This window comes from Mercenaria mercenaria, chromosome 17, assembly GCF_021730395.1.
Source record: "Mercenaria mercenaria strain notata chromosome 17, MADL_Memer_1, whole genome shotgun sequence".
NCBI classification, from domain to species: Eukaryota; Metazoa; Mollusca; class Bivalvia; order Venerida; family Veneridae; genus Mercenaria; species Mercenaria mercenaria.
This window is the reverse complement of record NC_069377.1, coordinates 66,472,566-66,499,588: the sequence shown is the minus strand read 5'-3', so window position 1 is coordinate 66,499,588 and position 27,023 is coordinate 66,472,566. Positions and strand designations below refer to the sequence as shown.

Here is a 27,023-nt window from a genome sequence, read left to right as displayed (position 1 = left end):
AATCCATTTTTTATTTAAGTTGAATACCTTTATGAACTTTTTTGTGTATTGAAATAATAGCTGTAGTCTGTATAAGGTACGAACAAGACAGGCAGTTCAGTACTTTAATGTTTATGATTAACACATGGAATAATACATTGCCAATCAGTTGTAAATAATCGATTCATAGAGTATTCTATAATCTTTGTCATCACTAAATAATGACACCAAATACTTTAATTGTTCTTGTGTAAACTATCGTTACTACCCAGCAGCGTGCTATTACTAGGATTAATACATTGTCTTTAAATAGTTGTGAAACAAAATGAATTAAGATTTTCAATATATATCTTATTCATTCAGGCTATTTAAACAAATCTGACTAGGTTGATAAATTAATAAACTTCAGTTATATACTTTATTGTTGCTGGAATTAAAGTTTTTAAAACAGTTTATTAATTCTGAAAGTTTTAGGACTATTTTCAAATGTTGTTCATTGTGTATAAGTTAAAAGACAACCGGCAGCTAGGATGGAATTTCCATCATATGGGTAAGACAATTTTATACTAGAAACTGGACAACCCAATCTACAAAGACTGCACTTGACCAGCTTGCATGGAAAGCTCCACTGAATGGGAATAATATAAATTGTTTATCTCAAAATGATTTCTTTATGCAAATGCAGCTTGATGCCTATATTTGGGGTTTGATTAATTGATTCAATTTCAGTAACACCGAAACAGAAACACTTTCTTGTTTCTGAAACAGTAACACCAGACCAGCAACCTTTGCTTGTTACTGAAACAGTAACAAACCTTTACTTCTTCCTGAAACAGTAACACTGATCCAGCAACATTTGTTACTGAAACAGTAACACCAAACAAGCAAACTTAACTTGTTTCTGAAAATGTAATACCAACCTGCTACTGAAAAAGTAACACTAAAACAGCAACCTTTGCTTTTTACTGAAACAGTAGCACTGAACCAGCAACCTTTGCTTGTTACTGAAACAGTAACACTGATCCAGCAACATTTGTTACTGAAACAGTAACACCAAACAAGCAAACTTAACTTGTTTCTGAAAATGTAATACCAACTTGCTACTGAAAAGTAACACTAAAACAGCAATCTTTGCTTTTTACTGAAACAGTAACACTGAACCAGCAACCTTTGCTTGTTACTGAAACAGTAACACTGATCCAGCAACATTTGTTACTGAAACAGTAACACCAAACAAGCAAACTTAACTTGTTTCTGAAAATGTTATACCGACTTGCTACTGAAAAGTAACACTAAAACAGCAATCTTTGCTTTTTACTGAAGCAGTAACACTGAACCAGCAACCTTTCTGTTACTGAAACAGTAACACTGAACCAGAACCTTTGCTTTTTACTGAAACAGAAACACTGATCCAGCAACATTTGTTACTGAAACAGTAACACCAAACAAGCAAACTTAACTTGTTTCTGAAAATGTTATACCGACTTGCTACTGAAAAAGTAACACTAAACAGCAACTTTGCTTTTTACTGAAGCAGTAACACTGAACCAGCAACCTTTGCTTTTACTGAAACAGTAACACTGAACCAGCAACCTTTGCTTTTTACTGAAACAGTAACACTGATCCAGCAACATTTGTTACTGAAAGAGTAACACCAAACAAGCAAACTTAACTTGTTTCTGAAAATGTTATACCGACTTGCTACTGAAAAGGTAACACTAAAACAGCAATCTTTGCTTTTTACTGAAGCAGTAACACTGAACCAGCAACCTTTGCTTGTTACTGAAACAGTAACACTGAACCAGCAACCTTTGCTTTTTACTGAAACAGTAACACTGATCCAGCAACATTTGTTACTGAAACAGTAACACCAAACAAGCAAACTTAACTTGTTTCTGAAAATGTTATACCGACTTGCTACTGAAAAAGTAACACTAAAACAGCAATCTTTGCTTTTTACTGAAGCAGTAACACTGAACCAGCAACCTTTGCTTGTACTGAAACAGTAACACTGACCAGCAACCCTTGCTTTTTACTGAAAAGTAACCACTGATCCCAGCAACATTTGTTACTGAAACAGTAACACCAAACAAGCAACTTAACTTGTTTCTGAAAATGTTATACCGACTTGCTACTGAAAAGTAACACTAAAACAGCAATCTTTGCTTTTACTGAAACAGTAACACTGAAACCAGCAACTTTGCTTTTACTGAAACAGTAACACTGAACCAGCAACCTTTGCTTTTACTGAAACAGTAACACTGATCCAGCAACATTTGTTACTGAAACAGTAACACCAAACAAGCAAACTTAACTTGTTTCTGAAAATGTTATACGACTTGCTACTGAAAAAGTAACACTAAAACAGCAATCTTTGCTTTTTACTGAAGCAGTAACACTGAACCAGCAACCTTTGCTTTTTACTGAAACAGTAACACTGAACCAGCAACCTTTGCTTTTTACTGAAACAGTAACACTGATCCAGCAACATTTGTTACTGAAACAGTAACACCAAACAAGCAAACTTAACTTGTTTCTGAAAATGTTATACCGACTTGCTACTGAAAAAGTAACACTAAAACAGCAATCTTTGCTTTTAACTGAAGCAGTAACACTGAACCAGCAACCTATGCTTTTTACTGAAACAGTAACACTGAACCAGCAACCTTTGCTTTTTACTGAAACAGTAACACTGATCCGCAACATTTGTTACTGAAACAGTAACACCAAACAAGCAAACTTAACTTGTTTCTGAAATTAATTGTACTGAAATAAATACGCACTTGCTACTAGCAAAAACTGAACCACAACTTAAACAGCATAACCCCCTTTGCTTTTTTTACGACTGAAGTTGCAGTAACACAACAGCAACAACTTGTGGTTAGTTTACTGAATCTGTATAACATACATGAACCAGCAACCTTTGCTTTTTACTGAAACAGTAACACTGAACCAGCAACCTTTGCTTTTTACTGAAACAGTAACACTGATCCAGCAACATTTGTTACTGAAACAGTAACACCAAACAAGCAAACTTAACTTGTTTCTGAAAATGTTATACCGACTTGCTACTGAAAAAGTAACACTAAAACAGCAATCTTTGCTTTTTACTGAAACAGTAACACTGAACCAGCAACCTTTGCTTGTTACTGAAACAGTAACACTGAACCAGCAACTTTTGCTTTTTACTGAAACAGTAACACTGAACCAGCAACATTTGTTACTGAAAAAGTAACACCAAACAAGCAAACTTAACTTGTTTCTGAAAATGTTATACCGACTTGCTACTGAAAAGGTAACACTAAAACAGCAATCTTTGCTTTTTACTGAAGCAGTAACACTGAACCAGCAACCTTTGCTTGTTACTGAAACAATAACACTGAACCAGCAACCTTTGCTTTTTACTGAAACAGTAACACTGAACCAGCAACCTTTGCTTTTTACTGAAACAGTAACACTGAACCAGCAACCTTTGCTTTTTACTGAAACAGTAACACTGATCCAGCAACATTTGTTACTGAAACAGTAACACCAAACAAGCAAACTTAACTTGTTTCTGAAAATGTTATACCGACTTGCTACTGAAAAAGTAACACTAAAACAGCAATCTTTGCTTTTTACTGAAACAGTAACACTGAACCAGCAACCTTTGCTTGTTACTGAAACAGTAACACTGAACCAGCAACTTTTGCTTTTTACTGAAACAGTAACACTGAACCAGCAACATTTGTTACTGAAAAAGTAACACCAAACAAGCAAACTTAACTTGTTTCTGAAAATGTTATACCGACTTGCTACTGAAAAAGTAACACTAAAACAGCAATCTTTGCTTTTTACTGAAACAGTAACACTGAACCAGCAACCTTTGCTTTTTACTGAAACAGTAACACTGAACCAGCAACCTTTGCTTGTTACTGAAACAGTAACACTGATCCAGCAACATTTGTTACTGAAACAGTAACACCAAACAAGCAAACTTAACTTGTTTCTGAAAATGTTATACCGACTTGCTTCTGAAAAAGTAACACTAAAACAGCAATCTTTGCTTTTTACTGAAACACTAACACTGAACCAGCAACCTTTACTTGTTACTGACAGTCTGACACAGTAACAGCGAAACAGCAACCTTTGCTTGTTACTGTAACAGTAATGCGGAAACAGCATCCTCAATGCTTGCTACTGAAACAGTAACAATGAAACAGCAATATTTACTTATTACTGAAACAGTTACACAGAAACAGCAGTCTTTGCTTGTTACTGAAACAGTAACACCGAAACAGCAACATTTGCTTGCTACTGAAACAGTAATACTGAACCAGCAACCTTTGCTTGCTACTGAAACAGTAACACCATACCAGCAATCTTTGCTTTTTATCTTGACTATTCAAAGAATAGGTAGAGCTATTGGGCTCATCTGTGGGTCAGTGTCCTGATTTGGTTATGTTTTTGTATGTAAGCTGGTATTTAAATATCCATTGAAACTTCACACATTCATTCAGTTTGATAAAAACTTAGTTACATGGGACAGGTTCCCTAACTCTATTTTGCTTTTTAACAAAATTGTGCTCCTTTTTCGACTTAACAATTTTTGGTTAAGTTTTTGTATGTAAGCTGGTTTCTCAGTATCCTCTAATGGGAATCGAATGAAACTAAACACACTAAGTCTTGTGCTCTGTGATGATCTGACATACAGTGCATAAGTTCGGTAATTCTACTCAAAATTATGCCCCTTTTTGGACTTAGCAGTGTTTAGTTAAATTTTTGTATGTTTGTCCTCTAATGGGAATGAAATGAAACTTCACACACTTGTCCACTGTGATGAACTGACATGCATTGTACAAGTTCCATAACTCTGTTTTGCATTTTTACAAAAGTGTGCCCCTTTTTATGCCCCCACTTTGAGGGGGGAGGCATATAGATTTGCCCTTGTCCATCCGTCTGTCCGTCCTTTCGAGAATGTTGTGTCGCGCCTAGCTCCAAAAGTATTTGAGGTAGAGTCACAAAACTGTACAGGAATGTTGGTCAGCATGTGTAGTTGTGCACCTGGGGTTTCACGTCTGGATTCATTCAGTCGTGTAGGAGTTATGGCCCCTGACTTTGTAAAAATTGGTCATTTTAATGTTGTGTCGCTCCTAGCTCCAAAAGTATTTGACGTTGAGTCACCAAAGTTTACAGGAATGTTTGTCAGCATGTGTAGTTGTGCACCTGGGGTTTTGTGTCCGGATTCATCCAGTCATGTAGGAGTTATGGCCCCTGACTTAGTAAAAAATTAGTCATTTTAATGTTGTGTCGCGCGTAGCTCCAAAAGTATTTGACCTAGAGTCACCAAAGTTTACAGGAATGATGGTCAGCATGTGAAGTTGTGCACCTGGGGTTTTGCGTCCGGATTCATCCAGTCATGTAGGAGTTATGGCCCCTGACTTAATAAAAAATTGGTCATTTTAATGTTGTGTCGCACATAGCTCCAAAAGTATTTGACCTAGTCACCAAATTTATAGGAATGATGGTCAGCATCTGCAGTTGTGCACCTGTGGTTTCTCGTCTGGATTCATCCAGTCATTTAGGAGTTATGGCCCCTGACATAGTAAAAAATTGGTCATTTTAATGTTGTGTCGCGCATAGCTCCAAAAGTATTTGACCTAGAGTCACCAAAGTTTACAGGAATGTTGGTCAGCATGTGCAGTTGTGCACCTGTGGTTTCACGTCTGGATTCATTCAGTTGTGTAGGAGTTATGGCTCCTGACTTAGTTAAAATTTGGTCATTTTAATGTTGTGCTGCACGTAGCTCCAAAAGTACTAGACCTAGAGTCACCAAAGTTTACAGGAATGTTGGTCAGCATGTGCAGTTGTGCATCTGGGGTTTCGCATCCGGATTCATTCAGTATTATAGGAGTTATGGCACCTGACCTAGGAAAAAATTGCCATTTTAATGTCATGTAGTGGGGGCATCTGTGTCCCATGGACACATTTCTAGTTCCACTTACATTCATTCAATTGACAAGGCTGTTGAATAGTGGAACACTGCTGTCCTCAGACAGCTGTTGATACTGAAACAGTAACACAGACTTGTTACTGAAACAGCTACAACGAACTGAGCAACTTTTTCTTAAAACGGTAACACCAAACTTGTTACTTAAACACTAGCAATCTTTACTTGTTTCTGAAACAGTAACAATGAACCAACAACCTTTGCTTGTTACTAAAATGGTACACCACTATGTCTCCCAATATATTTAAAGTGTAATTTTATGTTATTACATATGATATTTGGTCTCACTCATCGTCTTCGGGTCATAGGAATTCAGTGTGTCCATTTGTCTAAGACATTAAGCATTTTACAAATTTAAGGTTTATTTTGGTACTTTCAAGCTATTAAATGAAAAGCAAAAGTTAAATGTTGAACATACTATTATTTCAAAACCTGTGGCTTGAAGTATATATTTAACAGGAACCTCAGATTTAAAGACTTTATCATATTGCAGTGTTTGTTAACCCTGATCATTTTATCCATAACTGTCATGGAAAGGTAAATGAAAATATCAGAAAAATCTTTGTGGAATATTTGTACAAGATATCAAAAGATTGATTTATGGATAAGTATTAAATTGATTGCATGATTATGTTGGATGATTTGATATTAGCAAATAGATTTTACCTTTGACTCACCTGGTTGTACATAAAATCTTCCACAGGGTCAGCATTCTTGAAGCAAGAGATACATATAAAGAATGAACATCGCTGGAAAACAAATGCATGCAAGAATCAAAGTAGTCCATGAAATTTGCTGCATAATGAATTAATTAGCCTGTATTTGTTCATAGGAGGTAACTCTTGAAGCTGTTCAAATTTTATGTAATTATGCCCATTTTCTCCTGAAAACATGGGGAATCAGAGGTGAAAAGTTGGTAAAAGTGAAAACAGAGAAATGAAAAATTAACATTATTATAATTGAAAAAAAGGTTGTTTAGTTGATAGCCAGACTTAACAACAACATGGATATTACTGAGTTGTGACTTTTTGGTCTATACCATTGTCAGTTTGAGCCTCTTCTAGGTCCTTTTTAGCTCATCTGATTTTTTGAAGAAAAAATTTTAAAAAATGATGAGTTATTGTCATCACTTGATCGTCGTTGGCGTTGCCTGGTTAAGTTTTATGTTTAGGTCAGCTTTTCTCCTAAACTATCAAAGCTATTGCTTTAAAACTTGCAACACTTATTAACCATCAATAGCTAACTCTGTACAGCGAGAACCACAACTCCATCCTGCTTTTTGCAAGAATTATGAACCCTTTTGGACTTAGAAATATCAGATTTTTTGGTTAAGTTTTATGTTTAGGTCAACTTTTCTCCTAAACTATCAATGCTATTGCTTTAAAACTTGCAACACTTGTTCACTATCAATAGCTGTTAACTCCATCCTGCATTTTGCAAGAATTAAGGCCCCTTTTGGACTTAAAAAATCATGGGTAGGACAATATTTCTATTATACAGAGACAAAAAAAATCGGATGAGCATCTGCACCCGCAAGGCGGAGCTCTTGTTTATGTAATTTTTAGCTCGTCTGATTTTTTGAAAAAAAAATGATGAGTTATTGTCATCACTTGATCGGCGTCGGCGTTGCCTGGTTAAGTTTTATGTTTAGGTCAGTTTTCTCCTAAACTATCAAAGCTATTGCTTTGAAACTTGCAACATTTGTTCACCATCATAAGCTGACCCTGTACAGCAAGAAACATAACTCCATCCTGCTTTTTGCAATAATTATTGCCCCTTTTGGACTTAGAAAATCAGTTTTCTTGGTTAAATTTTATGTTTAGGTCAGCTTTTCTCCTAAACTATCAAAGCTATTGCTTTAAAACTTGCAACTCTTGTTCACCATCATAAGCTGACCCTGTACAGCAAGAAACATAACTCCTTCCTGCTTTTTGCAAGATTTATGGCCCCTTTTGGACTTGGAAAATATCAGATTTCTTGGTTAAGTTTTATGTTTAGGTCAACTTTTTCTGTTAAACTATCAAAGCTATTGCTTTGAAACTTGCAACACTTGTTCACCATCATAAGCTTACCCTGTACATCAAGAAACATAACTCCATCCTGCTTTTTGCAATAATTATTGCCCCTTTTGGACTTAGAAAATCAGTTGTCTTGGTTGAGTATTATGTTTAAGTCAGCTTTTTTCATAAACTATCAAAGCTATTGCTTTAAAACTTGCAACAGTTTTTCACCATCATAAGCGGACACTGTATGTCAAGAAACATAACTCTATCCTGCTTTTTGCAAGAATGATGGCCAGTTTTAGACTTAGAAAATCATGGTTAGGACAATATTTCTGTTATACAAAAAAAAATCAGATGAGCATCAGCACCCGCAAGGCGGTGCTCTTGTTACACTTTCAAATGTTACTTTGTTTCATATTTCTTTCCTCTCCTTATGTTCATTTGTTGCCTACCAATCCTCTGCTTAGCATTTAATTAATTAACCTCCTTCCCAACTTTTGATTTAGAAAAATACATTTCACTTTCCATGTTGTTAATAGTACTATTAAATCTGTCCAGTCTCTTTTCACTGTCTGAATACACACATAACCCAACCACCATACCCATCTATATTCCTTAGGGAAAACAAAGTAGATATAGATATGGGCTGCATTATTTGGTCTCTCTTTCACATTTTATGTCCAGTCCATGGTACATATTATGCCATCCATCAAGGTATTTTGATTGACATTGGCACAAATGTTCCAAAGGTTTACAGAGTGTTTTGTGTCTGGACTAAAAATTGCTATTCATCAGAGATATTTAGCTTGACTATACGAAGTATGTAAAGCTGTCCTTCTCGACCTGATGTCAACGTCTGCATTGGCATCCTTCCACGTCCGCATCTTGGTTAATGTTTTGATGCACTTTATTACTAAATGGATTTGATTCTTTGATTTGAACTTAAAATAGTTGTTCCACATCATCTCTCACATCATATGACACAAGGTGCATCACTTTTGCACCAATATTTCATGAATTATGCCCCCTTTTGCTTAGAATTATTCTTATGTAATGTTTTGATACCCTTTATCTTTATCTCTCTTGTTACTTAATACTTTTGACACAGACTCAAGCTATTATCCAATATTTTCATCCACATTGGAGTCGTTAAACACACCAGTGACAGCTCCAGCTTCCTCAGATGTGCGCTACCCAGCATCAAAATAGTCAAGTGCGCTGTCTCCTGTGACAGCTCTTGTAATATGACTGTTCTCCATAACAAAATAATGTGTCACATGCATAATTAGACCCAGACCTGTAGTTCCAATGTCAAGGTGAAACTTGGTGGAATGGGCAAACTGCAAGACACTAGATGCTCATAGCTGGTTACTCTATCAAATTCTTTTGGTCTTTTCTGTGATTTGGCTACTGTCATATGTGCCTTATGTCTATTTCTGGTATTTAAAGTGGATTTTCCAAGTAAAATTCCAGCTGAAAAAGATGTGTGCGTAAAACTGTGGAGGAAATTATAGCTTTTAACCCAATATACCAAACTCTTCCTGTTACCAGTTAGTAACTTTCCAAATATGACTTTTCTTATTTTGAATGAGGCAGTCTTTTAGTAAAGTCAAACTGCATGCAGGAGTTGCTTCCCTTTAACTTCAGAAATCTCTACCTATAGGTAAGGGAGATCACTGCGTAGAAGATTGAAGAAAAGATCTATTATTTTATTAGTCTGATATCTTTATTTCTAAAGCGTCAACATCAAATACTTATGCGGCATTATCATTAATTTACCACATTTAAATGCACAGCAACCAAAAATTGCTTTTATAAAACATTCACCAAAAACACACTATGTGCAGTAAGATGTGCATAATGCCACTTTAAGGTGTTTATACAGACATTTTACTTTAATCTTAAAAAGATTATGTTGGATTTGATAAGATTATCTTATTTCCTTTAATGTATATATTTTTTGTTTATTTATGTGACATATTGTCTTGTTTTCACTAGGTTTTGAAATAATGAAATAAAGACTGTGCATGGTGGTACAAGTTTAGGTCGTATTTTAGATCCTCTATCATACACAGATTTAGTTAAAAAAATAAAATCTAGTAATAGTTGAACTTACAAACTTTTTGAAAAATAAATGTGGGAAAAGAATAAAGAAAAACTGTTTTGGTGAAAAATGGATTATAAGTGGAAAATACAAGGGATTGCTCAGTTGTTATGCAGACATACGCCATTTTTTGATGACATAACTGAAATATTGTTAATAAGCGACGCAAAACCGAACAGACACAAGCATTCGGCATGTGAAGTTGTGCACCTGGCGTTTTACTTGCGATTTCACTAATCCAGTCAGAGTTATGGCCCTTGAGGTAGAAAAGGGAGTTAAATTTTGTGTCATACATATTGACCTAGACACAAGAAACCTTATAGGAATATTATTCAGTATCTGAGGATGGGATTTCCCTAAGCAGGACTAGCAAAAATATATATATATATATATTTATATATACATAGTCTTTTAACAATAAGCGGGACCAGTGTCCTAATGGACTATGAACACTTAAAATGTAGAATTGTGTATGAACCTGACCTTTTAAAGTATCTCAGATAGTGATTATACTAAGAAAATTTAGCCAGTTGGAATGATAGGGTAGTGTAGAAAGATCAGTACAACTTGTAATCGTACAGTCTAGATTTTTAGCTTGACTATACGAGGTATGGAGAGCTATCCTACTCGACCCGGCGTCGGCGTCCTTCCGCATCCACACTTTAGTTAAAGTTTTGATGCACTTTCTCTTTATCTTTGTTATTCTTGATGGATTTACTTCAAACTTAAAATAGTTGTTCCTCATCATCACCCACATCATATGGCACAAGGGTCATAACTCTAGCACCAATATTTCATGAATTATCCCCCCTTTTTACTTAGAATTTCAGGTTAAAGTTTTGGTGTACTTTCACTCTATCTCAGTTATTAATCCCGCACCATGGTGGAGGGATTATAGGAATGGTCTGCGTCCTTCCGTCCGTCCTTCCGTCCGTAACAAAATCGTGTCCGGTCCATATCTCCTAAACCCCTTGAAGAATTTTCATGAAACTTGGGTCAAATGATCACCTCATCAAGACTATGTGCAGAACCCATGAGTCAGCCTTGTCGGTTCAAGGTCAAGGTCACAACTCAAGGTCAAAGGTTTGAGCCTGCCATTTTGTGTCCGCTCTATATCATCTAAACCCCTTGAAGGAATTTTATAAAACTTGGGTCAAATGATCGCCTCATCAAGACGATGTGCAGAACCCATGAGTCAGCCATGCCAGCTCAAGGTCAAGGTCACAACTCAAGGTCAAAGGTTTGAGCCTTCCATTTTGTGTCCGCTCTATATCTCTTAAACCCCTTGAAGGAATTTTATAAAACTTGGGTCAAATGATCACCTCATCAAGACGATGTGCAGAACCCATGAGTCAGTCATGCCAGCTCAAGGTCAAGGTCACAACTTAGGGTCAATGGTTTGAACCTTCCATTTTGTGTCCGCTCTATATCTCCTAAACCCCTTGAAGGATTTTCATCAAACTTGGGTCAAACGATCACCTCATCAAGGCGATGTGCAGAACTTATGAGTCAGCCATGTCGACTCAAGGTCAAGGTCACAACTGAAGGTCAAAGGTTTGAGCCTTCCATTTCATGTCCGCTCTATATCTCCTAAACCCCTTGAAAATTTTTTATAAAACTTGGGTCAAATGATTACCTCATCAGAACGATGTGCAGAAATTATGAGTCAACCATGGCAGCTCAAGGTCAAGGTCACAACTAAGGGTCTATGGTTTGAGCCTTCCACTTGGTGTCCATTCTGTATCTCCTTAACCCCTTGAAGGATTTTCATCAAACTGGGGTCAAATGATCACCTCATCAAGAACTCGTGAGTCAGCCATGTCAACTCAAGGTCAAGGTCACAACTGAAGGTCAAAGGTTTCAGCTCTGTATCTCCTAAACCCCTTGAAGGATTTTCATGAAACTTTGGTCAAATGATCACCTCATCAAGACGTTGTGCAGAATTCATGAGTCAGCCATGTCAGTTCAAGGTCAAGGTCACAGCTAAAATCAAAGGTTTTACCCTTTCACTATCCATAGCAGTGGCAGGGGATTTAGCTGTCTTTCAGACTGCCTTGTTATTATATGGATTTAATTCAAACTTAAAATAGTTGTTCAACATCATCACTAACATCATATGACACAAGGGCCATAACTCTTTATTATTTCATTAATTATCCCCCCTTTTTATGCCCCCAAGGAAGGCATATAGTTTTTGAACCGTCTGTCAGTCTGTCCGCAATTTTCGTGTCCAATCCATATCCTTGTCATCGATGGATGGATTTACCAACAACTTGGCATGAATGTGTACCACAGTAAGACGACGTGTCGCGCACAAGACCCAGGTCCGTAGGTCAAAGGTCCTAAACTCTAACATCGGCCATAACTATTCATTCAAAGTGCCATCGGGGGCATGTGTCATCCTATGGAGACAGCTCTTGTTACTTATAATTTCAGGTTCAAGTTTTGATGCACTTTCACTCTAACTCAGTTATTACTAAATGGATTTGATTCAAACTTTAAATAGTTGTTCCACCTTATCACCCACATCATATGACACAAGGTCCATAACTCTGGCACCAATTTTTAATGAATTATGCCCCTTTTACTTAGAATTAAAGGTTAGTTTTGATGCATTTTCACTATATCTCGGGTTATTGCTAATGGATTTGATTCAACATGACACCAGGTGCATCACTCTTGCACCAATATTTCATGAATTATGCTCCCTTTTTGCTAAGAATTATACTAAATATTTAATGTTTTGATACAGTTGATCCTTATCTCTCTTATTACTTTTGACACAGACTCAAGCTATTATCCAATATTTCATCCACATAGGAGTCATTGAACACACCAGTGACAGCTCCAGCTTCGTCAGATGTGCCCAGTTTCACTATCCAGCATCGAAATAGTGGAGCGTGCTGTCTCTTGTGACAGCTCTTGTAATGAAACTTCTTGCAGTTTTCAGTTAATTTATTTTCCATCAGAAGTCTGTGCACTTAATTTTGTTTAAGATTTTAGAGAACCACTTTGAAGTTATATTTATAACATGTTTTAAAACATTATCTCATGCAGATATTTTGCCAATATATATCATTTTTGAAAGGAAAGAAACTTTTCTAGTTTTATCAGTTAACACAAAAAAATGCATGTTGTACCTGTCAATATCAAGGTGTGAATGGGAAAGAGGTCTAAGTGTACCATATATAAATAAAGAAGCACTTAGATTTCTTTCACATTCACTCATATTATGTGGAACTTAAGTTTCTTTCTGGGTTCTCCATAAAAATTATGTTTAGCTATAATTTATGATGTACCGAATGTATAGAATTACCTTATTGTTCATTAAAGTTTCATTTGTATTGTACTTGTATAAAGGAAGCAATTATTTGCCTTGTTCCTGAAGTTCTAATACATTTTAAAATATTCAATACGGCTTGTTTAAATTTAATTGTAATTTTGTATTTAACCCGTGGCTAAGTTAAACTTGAAGCATTCCAATGTTTAAAATTGAGAAGCATACAAAAGAAATTAAAATGAATATTGTGTAGTAAGAGAAAGAGCTTGTACAATATATAATACTGGTCGTTAAGCAGACTTGTTAACATCATTTTGAAGTTCGGTTTGGCGAATGTTTAAAGGAACATTTTAAGTGGAAAATATAAGACTGGATAATAAATGTGATAGCAGTTATGTTTAACTATGGATTATGATAAAATCTGTTGACAAAATATTAAAGAAATTCCCAGTCAAAATTGACGGTTAATTACCATGGTAATTCATGGTTTACCATGGTAGTTCATGGTCATGGGACAATGGTTTACCATGGTTGACCATGGCTGTGGTAATTGGCACCACGGTCATAAAACATGGTATCAGACCATAGTAAAAAACCATGGTCAGCCATGGTTGTGGACCACAGTCAACCATGGTCAACCAAGGTCCCAGACCATGGTTGACCATGGTGATTATTGACTGTCAAAAACTGTATAAATATGAATTTGAAAGGGTCGTGAAAATACATGACAGTTGCAGTCTATTTCTATTTTTGCAAGTCAGACATTTATTTGTCAGAAACTTGCTAAGATGACAACAAATTATAGTCAGACTATGAAAGTTTACCTTTAAATCTTTCTATAAATGCAGGAAAACTATTCTATAGCCAGGAAAACCTTTGGAGCCAAAATGCAGTCAGGCGTCTGTGGTGCATTGTAAAACTTGATAAGTGTGAAAATTACTAACATGACCATGGTAGTCCATGGTCAACCGTGGTTGAAAAAAGTTGACCACGGTAGACCATGGACAAACTGTTAACCGTCTTTTCTGACCATGGTTGACCATGGCCAATCTTTATCTCACCATGGTTGACCATGGCTGACCGTGTTCCTGACCATGTTTTCACCATGGTATTTGATAGTTGACCACATTGAAACATGGTCAAGCATAAAAAACTGCGGTCAACCATGGTCATCTTTTCGTCTGGGTATCTTAAGTTTCAGACAGTACTCAGAAACTTAAAAATATAAGCTTTAGTCATCATAATGTTAGATGGTTCAAATTTCTATACAGAGCTAAAAGAGCAATAAATTTCCATTGAGCTGTTGCAACTTTTAAAAACAACAACAACAAAACAACATTAAGAAAACAGTTTCTTACTATTGAATATACATGTTAAAAAAATCTGATGTTTTTTATTTTGATTTTAGAAAAGTATGAAAACATATTTTGATGAAGGAAATGTGAAATAAATCAGGTTTTATGGGTGGAGTACAATATTTAAGTGCTTTCAAGTATATAATATAATAAATCGATATTTTATGTATAAATGAAATATTGCATGCACAATGCTTAAAAAAGGTCTTCGAAGATTGTGGAAAAATTAAGAGTGTGGGGAGAATTTATCCTGAGTATGGTCTAGAAATTGTAGACTTCCAGACTTGTTTATCTCAAATTTAGGTTTGAAACCTACAGAGACTGAATTTTCCTATGAAATTATCTTCTACCAGGGCTCAATACGACAGGGCTGAATTTGAAGACCAGTCTCATAAATCCAGCATCTGATTGGTTGATTTTGAACACAGTGTTGAAGTTGACCAATGGCAGGACTGTATTCTTAGACTGGTCTGCAAACATTGGAGCCATAGATCGATTGACATTTTGTTCAGTCTGGCCAATTCCTTTGTTTGAATGTTGATTAATTGATCACCGTATCTGTTTGTTAAAGGTTAATTTAACAGAAGATAAACAAATCTCTGGATTGATTTTATCATATTGGATGTTTACAGAATCTCTTCCTAATTGGTTTTAAAGGTGGAGTTGCTATGTTTTAAAGAAATATTCTGAAATTTAAAATTGACAAAAGCTGTATTGCTGAGGTAAAATCTGTTAAACTAGGACAGTCCTAAATAATTTTGTCTTGGACACAGCTAAAAATCTTTATGTGAATGCCTAAAAGCACTGGTCTTGCATTTATTATAAACTAACAATTGACACTTGGGAAGTATAAAAATTAAATGCAGTAAATAAACTGAGATGGAAAATAAATTCATTAAAATATTGAAACCATTAAAGTATGGTTCTTAAGAAATAAATCCATACTTCATAATAGGATTATTCTGACTTTGTAATTGGACAAAATACCTTTCATATTGTAAGCCATTTTATGATCTGGATGCATATTTTTATTGCTGGAAAGTCAATATGAATATTTGAACTGAAAGGACATGGTTTAATAGCCATTTAGATACTGAAACATTCAGTCAATGAGGGAATTTATACTGTTAGCAGAAGTGATGTTTTCATCTACATGTATATGGAGTTTTCATTTTGCTTGTGTATTTTGAAAGTTTTAAGAAAAAGTGATGATCATTATGCTTTAATCAGCTGATTGTAACCTAAAGAAGGTCTGATGATATTCTTGAAAATGACTGAAAGCTTTTATGTGGCTGATTAATAAAAAATACTGGTATGGGAGTGGCAAAAGATACCGAAGTTAAAGTTAAACCAAGGAAGGTTGTGAGGTAATTAAATGGTGTATTTTTTTGTGTGCTTTTTTTGCAGATGTAAAAATGAGACAGAAAGAAAATGTAGTAATTAGGGTATGTGATACATGGATATTTGAAATGTTTGAATAAGATGAAAATTTGAGATACCTTTGCGTGTTATTGACCGGTGTCGAAAACCCTGTTACATTCATTTTTTTCAGCCATTCAGAATTTAGTTTTAATGCAACATGTTTTGCAAAATGACTTGATAATTCCTATCCAGTCAGAGTGCTTCTAAAATCTTGTATATTTCATTTTAGTTTATGACAAGCAATGGACCACAAACAACAGAAAAATGGTATTAAAAGTAAAAACAATAATTTGGCCCAAAAACAAACCAACATTCATCGTAGTTATTGAAATATTGCTAAATGCAAGTTCTGCAAAAGCCTCGTAAAAGGACATTAAAAAAATTTTCTTCATTTTTAGCTCACCTAAGCACGAAATGCTCATAGTGAGCTATTGTGATTATGCTATGTCCGTCGTGCATCATGCGTGTCCGTCGTCAATAATTTCTTTGAACAACATCTCCTCCAAAACCAATGAATGACTTTTGATGAAACTTGACCTAGATGTTCCTTGGGTGGTCTTCTAATTAAATTGTTCAAACGGTTCTGCTTGGTTCTACATAGGGGCTGCCAAAAAATCTTCAAACAACATCTCCAAAACCGCTGGTCAGATTTTGAAATAATGTCACACAGATGGTCCTAATGTACCCTTCTGCCAAGGTTTTCAAATTTTTCTGATTCGTCAATCACGGCCGCAAGAGGGCATAGTCACTTTTCCCTATATGTATATAGTAAAAACTTTAAAAAATCATCTTGTCCAACTGCAGGCCCAATTTTAAAATAATTTCACACAAATAGTCTTTGTGTAACTTTCTACCAAGAGTGTTCAGATTTGTCTGATTCATTTAAAAACATGTCTGCTATAGGGTGTGGTCACTTTCTCTCTATGTATATTTTTGAAACTTTAAAAATCTTCTTAATATGTCAAAATACTGGCCAAATTTCAAAATAATTTCACAAATGGTCCTTGTGTGACTTTCTACCAAGAATTATGTTTCCCATCACACAGTGGTGTGGGAGACATATTGATTTACTCCAGTCTGTGTGTGTGTGTCTGTCTATCTGTCTGTCAGTCACAAAGCTTGTCCACACTCTTAAGTCAAACATTTCGCATCCGATTTTCACCAAACTTAAACAAAATGTGTTTGACCATGAGACCTCAGCCACGTTCGATAACTAGCCAAATCGGTCCAGGCATATTGGAGTTATGACCCTTGAATAACCAAAAACCGTACTTTTTACTCTTGTTTGCACTCTAAGTCAAACATTTCTGATCCGATCTTCACCAAACTTGAACAAAATGTGTTTGACCATAAGACCCCAGCCAAGTTCGATAAGGCCAGTATTTTTTTATTATTAGTTTTACCGATTTTTTTGGAAAAAAGATAGGGTCGGTGGCGGGAAAATTTTTTTTTAAAAAATCCTCGATTGTAAAGTATTTTTGCAAAATCTCGACCTAAACTGAAACTACTAATAAGACAACACTCTTACCAAATTATTTGACGATTATTGAATCAAACTTGTGAAACAAGTTGGCGGATAAAAGTTAAAGAGAGTCGTTATAGTTTTTTTTTTCTCGCATTTAATTTTGTTTGATTTACAGTACGTCCAAAATAAAAAGTCCCAATGGACACCCAGTGTGTCCAGACACAGTGCTCGCCAACCACGCTGTTTCGCCGTGAAATCGCGGTAAATCGCAGTTTTCAAGATTGTTTTAAAATATGCTATTTTCCATTTTATTTTATCCAAAAATGAAAGGAAATATATATATGTATGATAACATTAAATAACATCGTAATTTTTCAGTTTCAATGTTCGTCTGCTAGTTGATTTTGGAGACTTCGTATTTTGCAGGTAGAGCACTTGACAAGTAGCGTATACGATGAGACTGTGCTTAATAAACAATAAAACCTGTGAATTCAGTTGTTTTATTTAGAGTTCACTTTTCAGTTTTCTGTTGTTATACTAACAAAAATTTTAATACGATAACGTTATTTAACACCCTAACAATTAATCTTCGTTCACAGTTTGCATGTAATTTGATAATTATTTAAGAGGTAAGTTACCAGTTAAAATCAATAATTTTTAAATAATTTGTTAATTTATTACGAATTTATTTGCTAATGTAACTATCAAAAAGAATTTTGAAATAAAATTTTAGTACAATATAGAATATCAGAATTAAAAGTTTTTGCTCAGGAAACAGTGGTATTCACTTTTATATAAACAAAGCAATCATCCATTTAAACATTTCGATGCATGTCTACATGTCTGAAATAACATTAATGGAATTCTATCACATGACATGTCGAATTTCAAGAAACTATTAATGTGTAACATACATCTGTATTAAAAATATAAATTTTATCTGCTTTTTTTCAGGGCAAGAAGAAAGCTGTACACGAGCCTTGGAAGCAAGAACTTACAATTTAATGTTTGTTTTGTTAATAACATAATTTTAATAGCATTAAATGTCATAATATATCTATAGCATCATATAATACAAAGACCTGTGTATTGATAGTGCTAACAGATTATTTTGTGTTCATCATATAATTCGTATATGACAAAAATTGTTTATTCTCCATTCTGTATTATTTTCGGCAAAATTAAGATATTTGCATATTTGTAAAAAACATAATTATGTGATCTTTTTCATAAAGTTTGGTCGATGTAATAGGCTAAGGGGAACAGCAGCAAAAAATAAATACAATACAATGTTTTGTTTTAACAACTGAAGGTATATTTGTCACATAATATCTGTGATTATCACATGACGGTTTATAGAATATGTATGCCTGTCTGTCTGTATTTTATATAAATAAACTTCAATTGTTGGTATCGTTTAAATCTATGTACATCTTATGAATAAGAAATAAAGAAATAAAATTAAATGGAAGCATTATAATTTTTATGAGAACGCAACATAACAAATGTCTTTCTGTCTATTGCAAAGCATTCTTGGCTTTTTTTTGTTTAAATTGTTTGTGCTTCCTAATAAATGTTATATTCCGTTAAATTTTGTATAGAATAAAAGGGAAATAAAAAAGATATAGAAGGCCGATTTTTGTGTTTTCTGCTCCTTCCCTCCTCTGGTGTTGTGCTGTAATTTTCACTCTTGTTGAAAGTTTCTTCCCGTAAGCATAGATAACAGCTATTTTACGCTTTCATTATTTATTATACACCATGTGGAAATAATACATATTTATAAGTGGCTTTAAAACATCCTTTAGTGAACGGTCCCGCACGACGGCCAAAAATCTAGTAGTATGTGATTATCACTGTTTGAAAATAAACTTCTTTTTATACAGTTATTTGAAATCAAAAGCATTATCAAAACTACTCATATAGTCCAAACACGACGGTCTAGCTGAATGTGCCTCACGTATGACTAGCTTTAGTAACGTGCGGGACCGTATTACTAGCCATTAACACGTCATGCTCCGAAACTTTACTTCTTGTTTCTTTCTAATTTGATGTACTAGTAGTTTGCGACTGTACCTGGAATAGAAAACAATAATTGCTTTGTTACATTTCATTTATCCCTTAATTCATTGTAAACATTACGATAATAATAATACGGTACCGTAATCGTAACCACTGCCTTATGATAATAAATCAGTGCAAAATAAAAATAAACAGGGCTACAAGTAAAAATGAAATTGATTTAAATATCAAAAACTTTTACGAGTTGAAGTTAATATTAACTGTTTTGAAACTGCAAATAAGTTTTTACTCGAAAACAGTCAAAAATTTAATTACTCTTTATTGACAAACGTATGGGCCGTATTGAACGGGCACCGACAAATTATTATCTAATTAGCACTTATTAACCAACATGAACTTATTAATTATAAGTAACTTACCAAATAGTTTTGCAACATGTGAAAATGGGCAAACATGCTAAACGAAAGAAAGAATTAGGCAGTTTAATTGCAACGGAGGTGAGTAAAACATTTATTCTAACATGTAATGTTAGCAGTAATTGTTAGTGGACGTTTTAACATTTTTACATAGAATTATAAACATAAACAAAGGAAACTAAAAGGTTTATAATTACACATCTTATAAGCTTGGTATTTACCTGAAAACAGAAAACAAAATATGGGAGCAAAAATTATCTTTCTACAATGAAAAACGGGGTTAATTTAGTTAGACGTAATATACACAGAGAATCACTGTGATTGCACACCACGACACAACGTGTCCGCCGATCGCTGGGCGCGGATAAACGGACACGGTGTTCGTATCGATGTGCTTTTTGTTGCACGAAAAATTAACATCTCATTTTGGACGTACTGTTGGTATAAAAGCTGCACGTTTAACGTTCAGGTACCGTTCTAATTATGGTCAGTTGGCGGATCACTCGTGTGTGCATCATTTTTTGACACTTCGATTTTTTTCTGAAATCTTTTTTTTTTTTTTTTTTTTTCACTTTCCCAAATTTTAGGGTCGGCGGGTCGGTAAAACTATAGATAAAAAAATACTGGCCTAACTAGCCAAATCAGTCCAGGGATTTTGGAGTTACGGCCCTTGAATTACCTAAAAATTAACGAACAATCAGCCTTTTTACTCTTGTTCGCTCTCTAAGTTGAATATTTCTCATCCAATCTTCACCAAACTTGAACAAAATCTGTTTGACCATAAGACCTCAGCCAGATTTGATAACTAGCCAAATCCGCCCAATCACTTTTGAATTATGGCCCTTGAATTACTGATTGGATCCACTCGTCTAGACCATCTAATTGGATCCACTCGTCTAGCCCATCTAGAGAAACTAGACATTTTTTATAGGGGCAGTTGTGGGAGACGTGCGCTTTTCTCAAAAGCATCTCTAGTTTTCAAATTATTATAATCCCACAAAACGAAGTTTGGGGGGTATATAGGAGTGAGCTTGGCGGTCAGTCGGTTGGTTGGTCCGTCGATCCGTCAGTTTTCTTGGTTTCCGGATGATAACTCTTGAAAGGCTTGACCGATTTAAATAATTTTTGGTATACAGGTGCAACATCAGAAAATACAGCCCAAGTTCGAATTTGGGGCCAGTAGGTCAAAGGTCAAGGTCACAGTGACCCTGAACAGTAAAACGGTTTCCGGATGATAACTCATGAAAGACTTGACCGATTTAAATATTTTTTGGTACACAGGTGTAACATCATAAAATACAGGTCAAGTTTGACTTTGAGGACTGTAGGTCAAAGGTCAAGGTCACAGTGACTCGGAACAGTTAAATGGTTTCCGGATGATAACTTGAGAACACTTGGGCCTAGGATCATAAATTTTAGTACACAGGTGTAACATTATGAAATACAGGTTAAGTTCTACTTTCAGGTCAGTAGGTCAGAGGTCAAGGTCACAGTGACTTGGAACAGTTAAACGGTTTCCGGATGATAACTTTAGAACGCTTGGGTCTAGGATCATAAATTTTTGTACACAGGTGTAACATGATTGAATACAGGTCATATTAAACCCTTTGAGGCTAGTAGGTCAACGGTCAAGGTCACAATAATACAAAACAGTTAAACAGTTTCCGGATGATAACTTGAGAATGCTTGGGCCTAGGATCATGAAAATTGATAGGGAGGTTGGTTAGCACCAGCAGATGACCCCTATTGATTTTGAGGTCAGTAGGTCAAAGGTCAAGGTCACAGCGACTCGGAAGATTTAAACTGTTTCCGGACAATAACTTCAGAACGCTTGGGACTAGGATCACGAAACTTAATAGGGAGGTTGGTCATGACCAGCAGATGACCTTTAATGATTTTGAGTTCCAAAGGTCAAAGGTCAGAGTGACCTGGAACATTTAAACCTTCTTCGGACAATAACTTGAGAACGCTTGGGCCGAGGATCTTGAAACTTCATAGGGAGGTAGATCATGACCAGCAGATGACCTCTATTGATTTTGAGGTCAGTAGGTCAAAGGTCAAGTAAGTTCAGCTTTGACATTGACTTAGTTCTGTGACAAGGCCATGTTGTGGGGGTATAATTCGTCACTCTTGTGACAACTCTAGTTTTGATTTGTCAAAAAAACATGGTCGCCATAGCATCACAGTGGTCACTTTTCCCTATATGTATATAGTAGAAACTTACAAAATTTTCTTGTACGAAACTGCTGGCCCAATTTTAAAACAATTTCACACAAATGGTCCTTGTGTTCTAACTTCAAACTTAAAACAGTTACTCCTCATCATCACCTACATCGTATGGCACAAGGGCCATAACTGTTACACCAATATTTCATGAATTATACCCCCTTTTTACTTAGAATTTTAGGTTAAAGATTTGGTGCACTTTCACTCTGTCTCTGCTATTACTAAATGGATCTTATTCAAACTTAGAATAGTTGTTCAGCATCATCACACACATCATATGACTCAAGGTCCATGCCCGTGCCACCAGTATTTCATGAATTGTGCCCACTTTTTACTCAGAATCTTAGGTTGACTTTGATGAACCTCCACTATATCTTTGTATTACTTAATGAATTTGATTCAGACTCAAAACAGTGTGCCGTCTCCTGTGATGGCTCTTGTTTAATTACTGGTTACATGTATATTGGCACAGTTTTGCAGAAACATTGACATAGACATACCTTGACAGATATGTGCTTAAACGCTGATTGACAGATGAATATTTGAAATATATGGACACATATACATTTGACAGATGTATGTTTTAATTACGTGTGTGTAGACATAGTTTAATTAGTCCCAGTCGAAATTGATGGTCTATTACCATGATAGTTCATGGTTTACCATGGTAGTTCATGATCATGGGGCAATGGTTGACCATGTGCGGTAATTGGCACCACAGTCATAGAACATGGTATCAGACCATGGTCACAAACCATGGTCAGCTGAGGCTTTTGACCATGGTCAACCATGGTAATAGACAGCTTGTGTACCATGGTAGTTCATGGGACCATGGTTGACCATGGCTGTGGTAATTGGCACCACGATCAAAGAACCCATGGTCGACCATGGTTATGGACCACAGACAACCATGGTTGACCTAGGTCCACGACCATGGTCGACCGTGGTGATTATTGACTATCAAAAACGGTATAAATATGAATTTGAAAGGATTATGAAAATACATGACAATTGCAGTCTATATCTATTTTTGCAAGTCAGTCATTTATTTGTCATAAAAAAGCTAAGATGACAACAAATTATAATCAGACTATGAAAGTTTACCTTTGAATCTGTCTATAAAAGCAGGAAAACTATTCTATAATTAGGAAAACCTTTGGAGCCACATTGCAGTCAGGCGTCTTTGGTGCATTGTAAAACTTGACAAGTGTGAAAATCACTAACATGACCATGGTTGAAAAAAAATGACCATGGTAGATCATGGTCAAACTACTGATCATCTTTTCTGACCATGGTTGTCCATGGCCAATTTTATCCCACCATGGTTGACCATGGCTGACCGTGGTCCTGACCATGTTTTCACCATGGTATTTGATGGTTGACCACATTAGTTCATTGTCAACCATCAAAAACCGTGGTGACCATGGTCAACATTTCGTCTGGGGTTTAATAGAAACATGAACTTAACCATAATAGTTTGGCAAATGAATGTTTAAATAACACAGTTTGACAGATGAATGTTTATGTTACATGGGCATAGACTAATGTTTGAATTACATGGCATAGATTGACAGTTACATAAACCTAGACAATAAAATTGAAACTGCATAACCATAGACAATTTTTTCTGGATTATAACCATAAATGAATTTTGTTTTACTTGTGTGTATTAGAGACTATATTAGTAAATCTGTAAGAGCTCTCATAGTTCTCATCAATAAAAATGAATTCCGAAGTACTTCAAGTTAATCTTTATACTATACAAGTACTTTATCTTAGAGACATCAAATATTTATATTGAATATTAATGATTTCTGAATGATGAACTAGATAGATGCACAGTTTTTGTTTTAAGATTTTTTCACAAGGAATGATGTTAGATGGGTTTGTTTGTTGTTTTTGATGTCTTTTGTCAGGCACTTCTTTTTATTGTACATTTACATGTAATGTTTGTTGATTTGAAATTTAGTGTTTCTTACTGTATGTAATTTTATAACTTGAATATGTAATGTAACAAACCGTTACTGACTTTGACACTGTTATTAAAACATTTCTGTAGGTACTATTTTAAATATTATTCATGTGTAATGTAGTTTTTGTGCATTTGTTTGTATACAAGCTGTTTTTTAGATGTGAAACACCTTTTAATTAGTTGAGAGCTGAACAAACTGCTCCAAAAGTTGGTCCAAAACAAAGTTTTAGAACGTAACTTTAATTCAGTTACCTCCCTTTAACAAAAGTCTCATTTATTCTGACACAATTTCAGCTCAAATTAATCAGTTTGTTTTGTTTTGTTTGTCATGACTTTCATGCTGGAGTCCTAAATTCCAAAACTTTCTAAATCCAGTTCCATTTTGATAAGCATAAAAAATTGGTTTTGAGACTTTTCTATACGATTTATGCTCTTACCTCCTTGTAATTTCAGATTTAGTGAGGGTCGCGAAGTAGAAGACCAAGTGTTACGTAGTCCCAGTCGCCTTGGTTACCGAGAAGAAATTCCAATTATTGTTGAAGGTTCATGGGAAAATACATCACAAGATTCAAACAGGGAAGATTTCAATTTCCTTGACTTAAAAGGTAAGATATTTTACTTAAAGTTTGGAGGAAAACATGTGTGACATAATTTTTTTTACCAATGATTCTATAGTTTATGATGCACGGTAGAAAATTTTTTAATTCTTGGATCTTTTTGCACTGAATTCTATCATTTGTTTATTTCTGTGGTTCATATGTCTTGTTTGCTGCATTTATTAATTCAGTTACCTCCCTTTAATAGAAGTCCTATTTACTATATATTGTATCCATTTATCTCCTTTGATCAGTTGTATCTGCTGCAATTAAAAAAGAAACATGCAGCCAAGAAATAATTTCACTGCTCACTTGAACATTAAAGACACAAGTATTTCATTTGGTGCCAGCCATTTCCAGTTATTTATCTAAGTTTGGATCACTTGAAAACCTGGTTAACTTGAGTGTTTTGCTCATCACTGTGCAACTCTGCTCCTATTTAGTAGCTGTTCAACCCCAGTCTTTCTTTCCAGTAGTAACTAAAGTTTTGACGTATGGTTTCTGTGTTACAGATATAACAACAGATCAGGATCAAGAACCTCATGGTAAAGATTTAGCTAAGGAAAGTCTTCCAATAGAAACCAGGGAGAGTGGACAGCAAACTGACTTCCCTGTTACTCCAACTACCCCAGCATTACCGTCATCTGAACGTAAAGAACCTCGAAGTGCACACTTTGTTTCATCTCATAAATTCTTACTTGAAAAGGGCAGTTCACCTAAAAATCCTTACGAGAAAACTGTGTTCTTTGTCAAATCATCCCAAAACGGTCACTTATCAAAGACAGCTAGTCCTGGAGTGACATACACAACAGGTCAGTCAAGGACATCAAAAGATATCAATAGAACAGTAAGTGTAAGTCCACCAACAAGAGTTGACTCTGGTTACGACAGTCATCCTGAAACTATAAGAATACCTGCATCACCTTCGAAATCTAGGGTACCACCATATTCGGATCGTAACTCTACCACAGCATCTTCCAGATACACCTCACCTGGTAGACACATCACTAGAACTATAAACGACAGAAATATTTCTTATGATTCAAATCGCGTAAATTCTGACAGTAAGACTGAAGTGAAGTCACCAATCATGAATTTTTACGGCACTGACATTATTTCGCCAATGTCATCAGCAAGAAAGCAGGAGAAAGAGGACCTCCAGATGCTGAATGAAAGGTTCTCAACATACATACAAAAGGTTCGTCTTCTTAGTGAACAGAATAATAGGCTTGATGCCAGTACGTTTGTGAAACAGACGAGAATATTGGAGGAGGAAGTAGCAAATCTTAAAACACTGTATGAAAGAGAACTTGATGCTATAAGGTTTGTATTATTTAAAATTGTATCACACGTTTATAGTTTAGTGTTATTAATCAAGTGATTTCATATTGACCTTGTTATTTGTTGAAGGGTTGTAGTACTGGCAAAAGGCTGAGGGTCAATACAACTTCCTGAGGACAAATATCTGGGCCAGTATGAATTCCAAGCACTATCGTTAAGTAAATTAGAAAGGTTTGTGTGTAGGTATATACAGTTAATTTTGAAAGACTTTGTGATGTCTCGATATAATCACCAAAGATTGGAACTTATAATTTTATTTTCTGTAGTTAGGATTCGAGTCGGATCATTTGAGCTTTGATAGAAACTGCTTTAAATGTAATTTATTTGTAGGCTGCAGGTAAAGAGTTACAAAATCATACACATGCGTGTTGTACAATTGACCAAGTACATATTATACAGCCTCATGACTCTTTTCTATTCTTCTCCGAAATTGTATGCAGTTACAGCTGATATTTCGTTTCCTACTTCATGTGTGATTCTAATCACACATCATTTTCCAATGTAAGCCAGTGTAATCGTACAAATAATTCCAAATACCAAAATGTATAAAGATAGGTGTTATCCTTTAATTTCTGAAAATAAAGTCACAATCCTATGACAAAACTTTTTCAAACAAACTACACTAATGACGCAGTTTAAACTTTTTGTTTTCATCTACAAAGATATTTTAATAACATAATGCACCAGTTATCATCTACAAATATGTTTTAATAGCATAATGTATCAGTGATCATCTACAAAAATGTTTTAATTGCATAATGCACCAGTTATCATCTACAAAGATGTTTTAATGGCATAATGCACCAGTTTTCATCTACAAAAATGTTTTAATGGCATAATGCACCAGTTATCATCT

General features: G+C 35.1%; 1 protein-coding gene across 1 annotated transcript in view; it reads left to right on the top strand.

Moving 5' to 3' along the window:
• The window catches only part of LOC123536790 (uncharacterized), an 87,027-nt gene that overhangs the window by 14,211 nt on the left and 45,793 nt on the right, over window positions 1-27,023 (top strand). Inside the window, exons 4-5 of the mRNA XM_053527890.1 lie at window positions 24,684-24,835; window positions 25,339-26,149. Coding sequence (XP_053383865.1) covers window positions 24,684-24,835; window positions 25,339-26,149 — 963 coding nt within the window. The remainder of the gene's footprint in view (window positions 1-24,683; window positions 24,836-25,338; window positions 26,150-27,023) is intronic.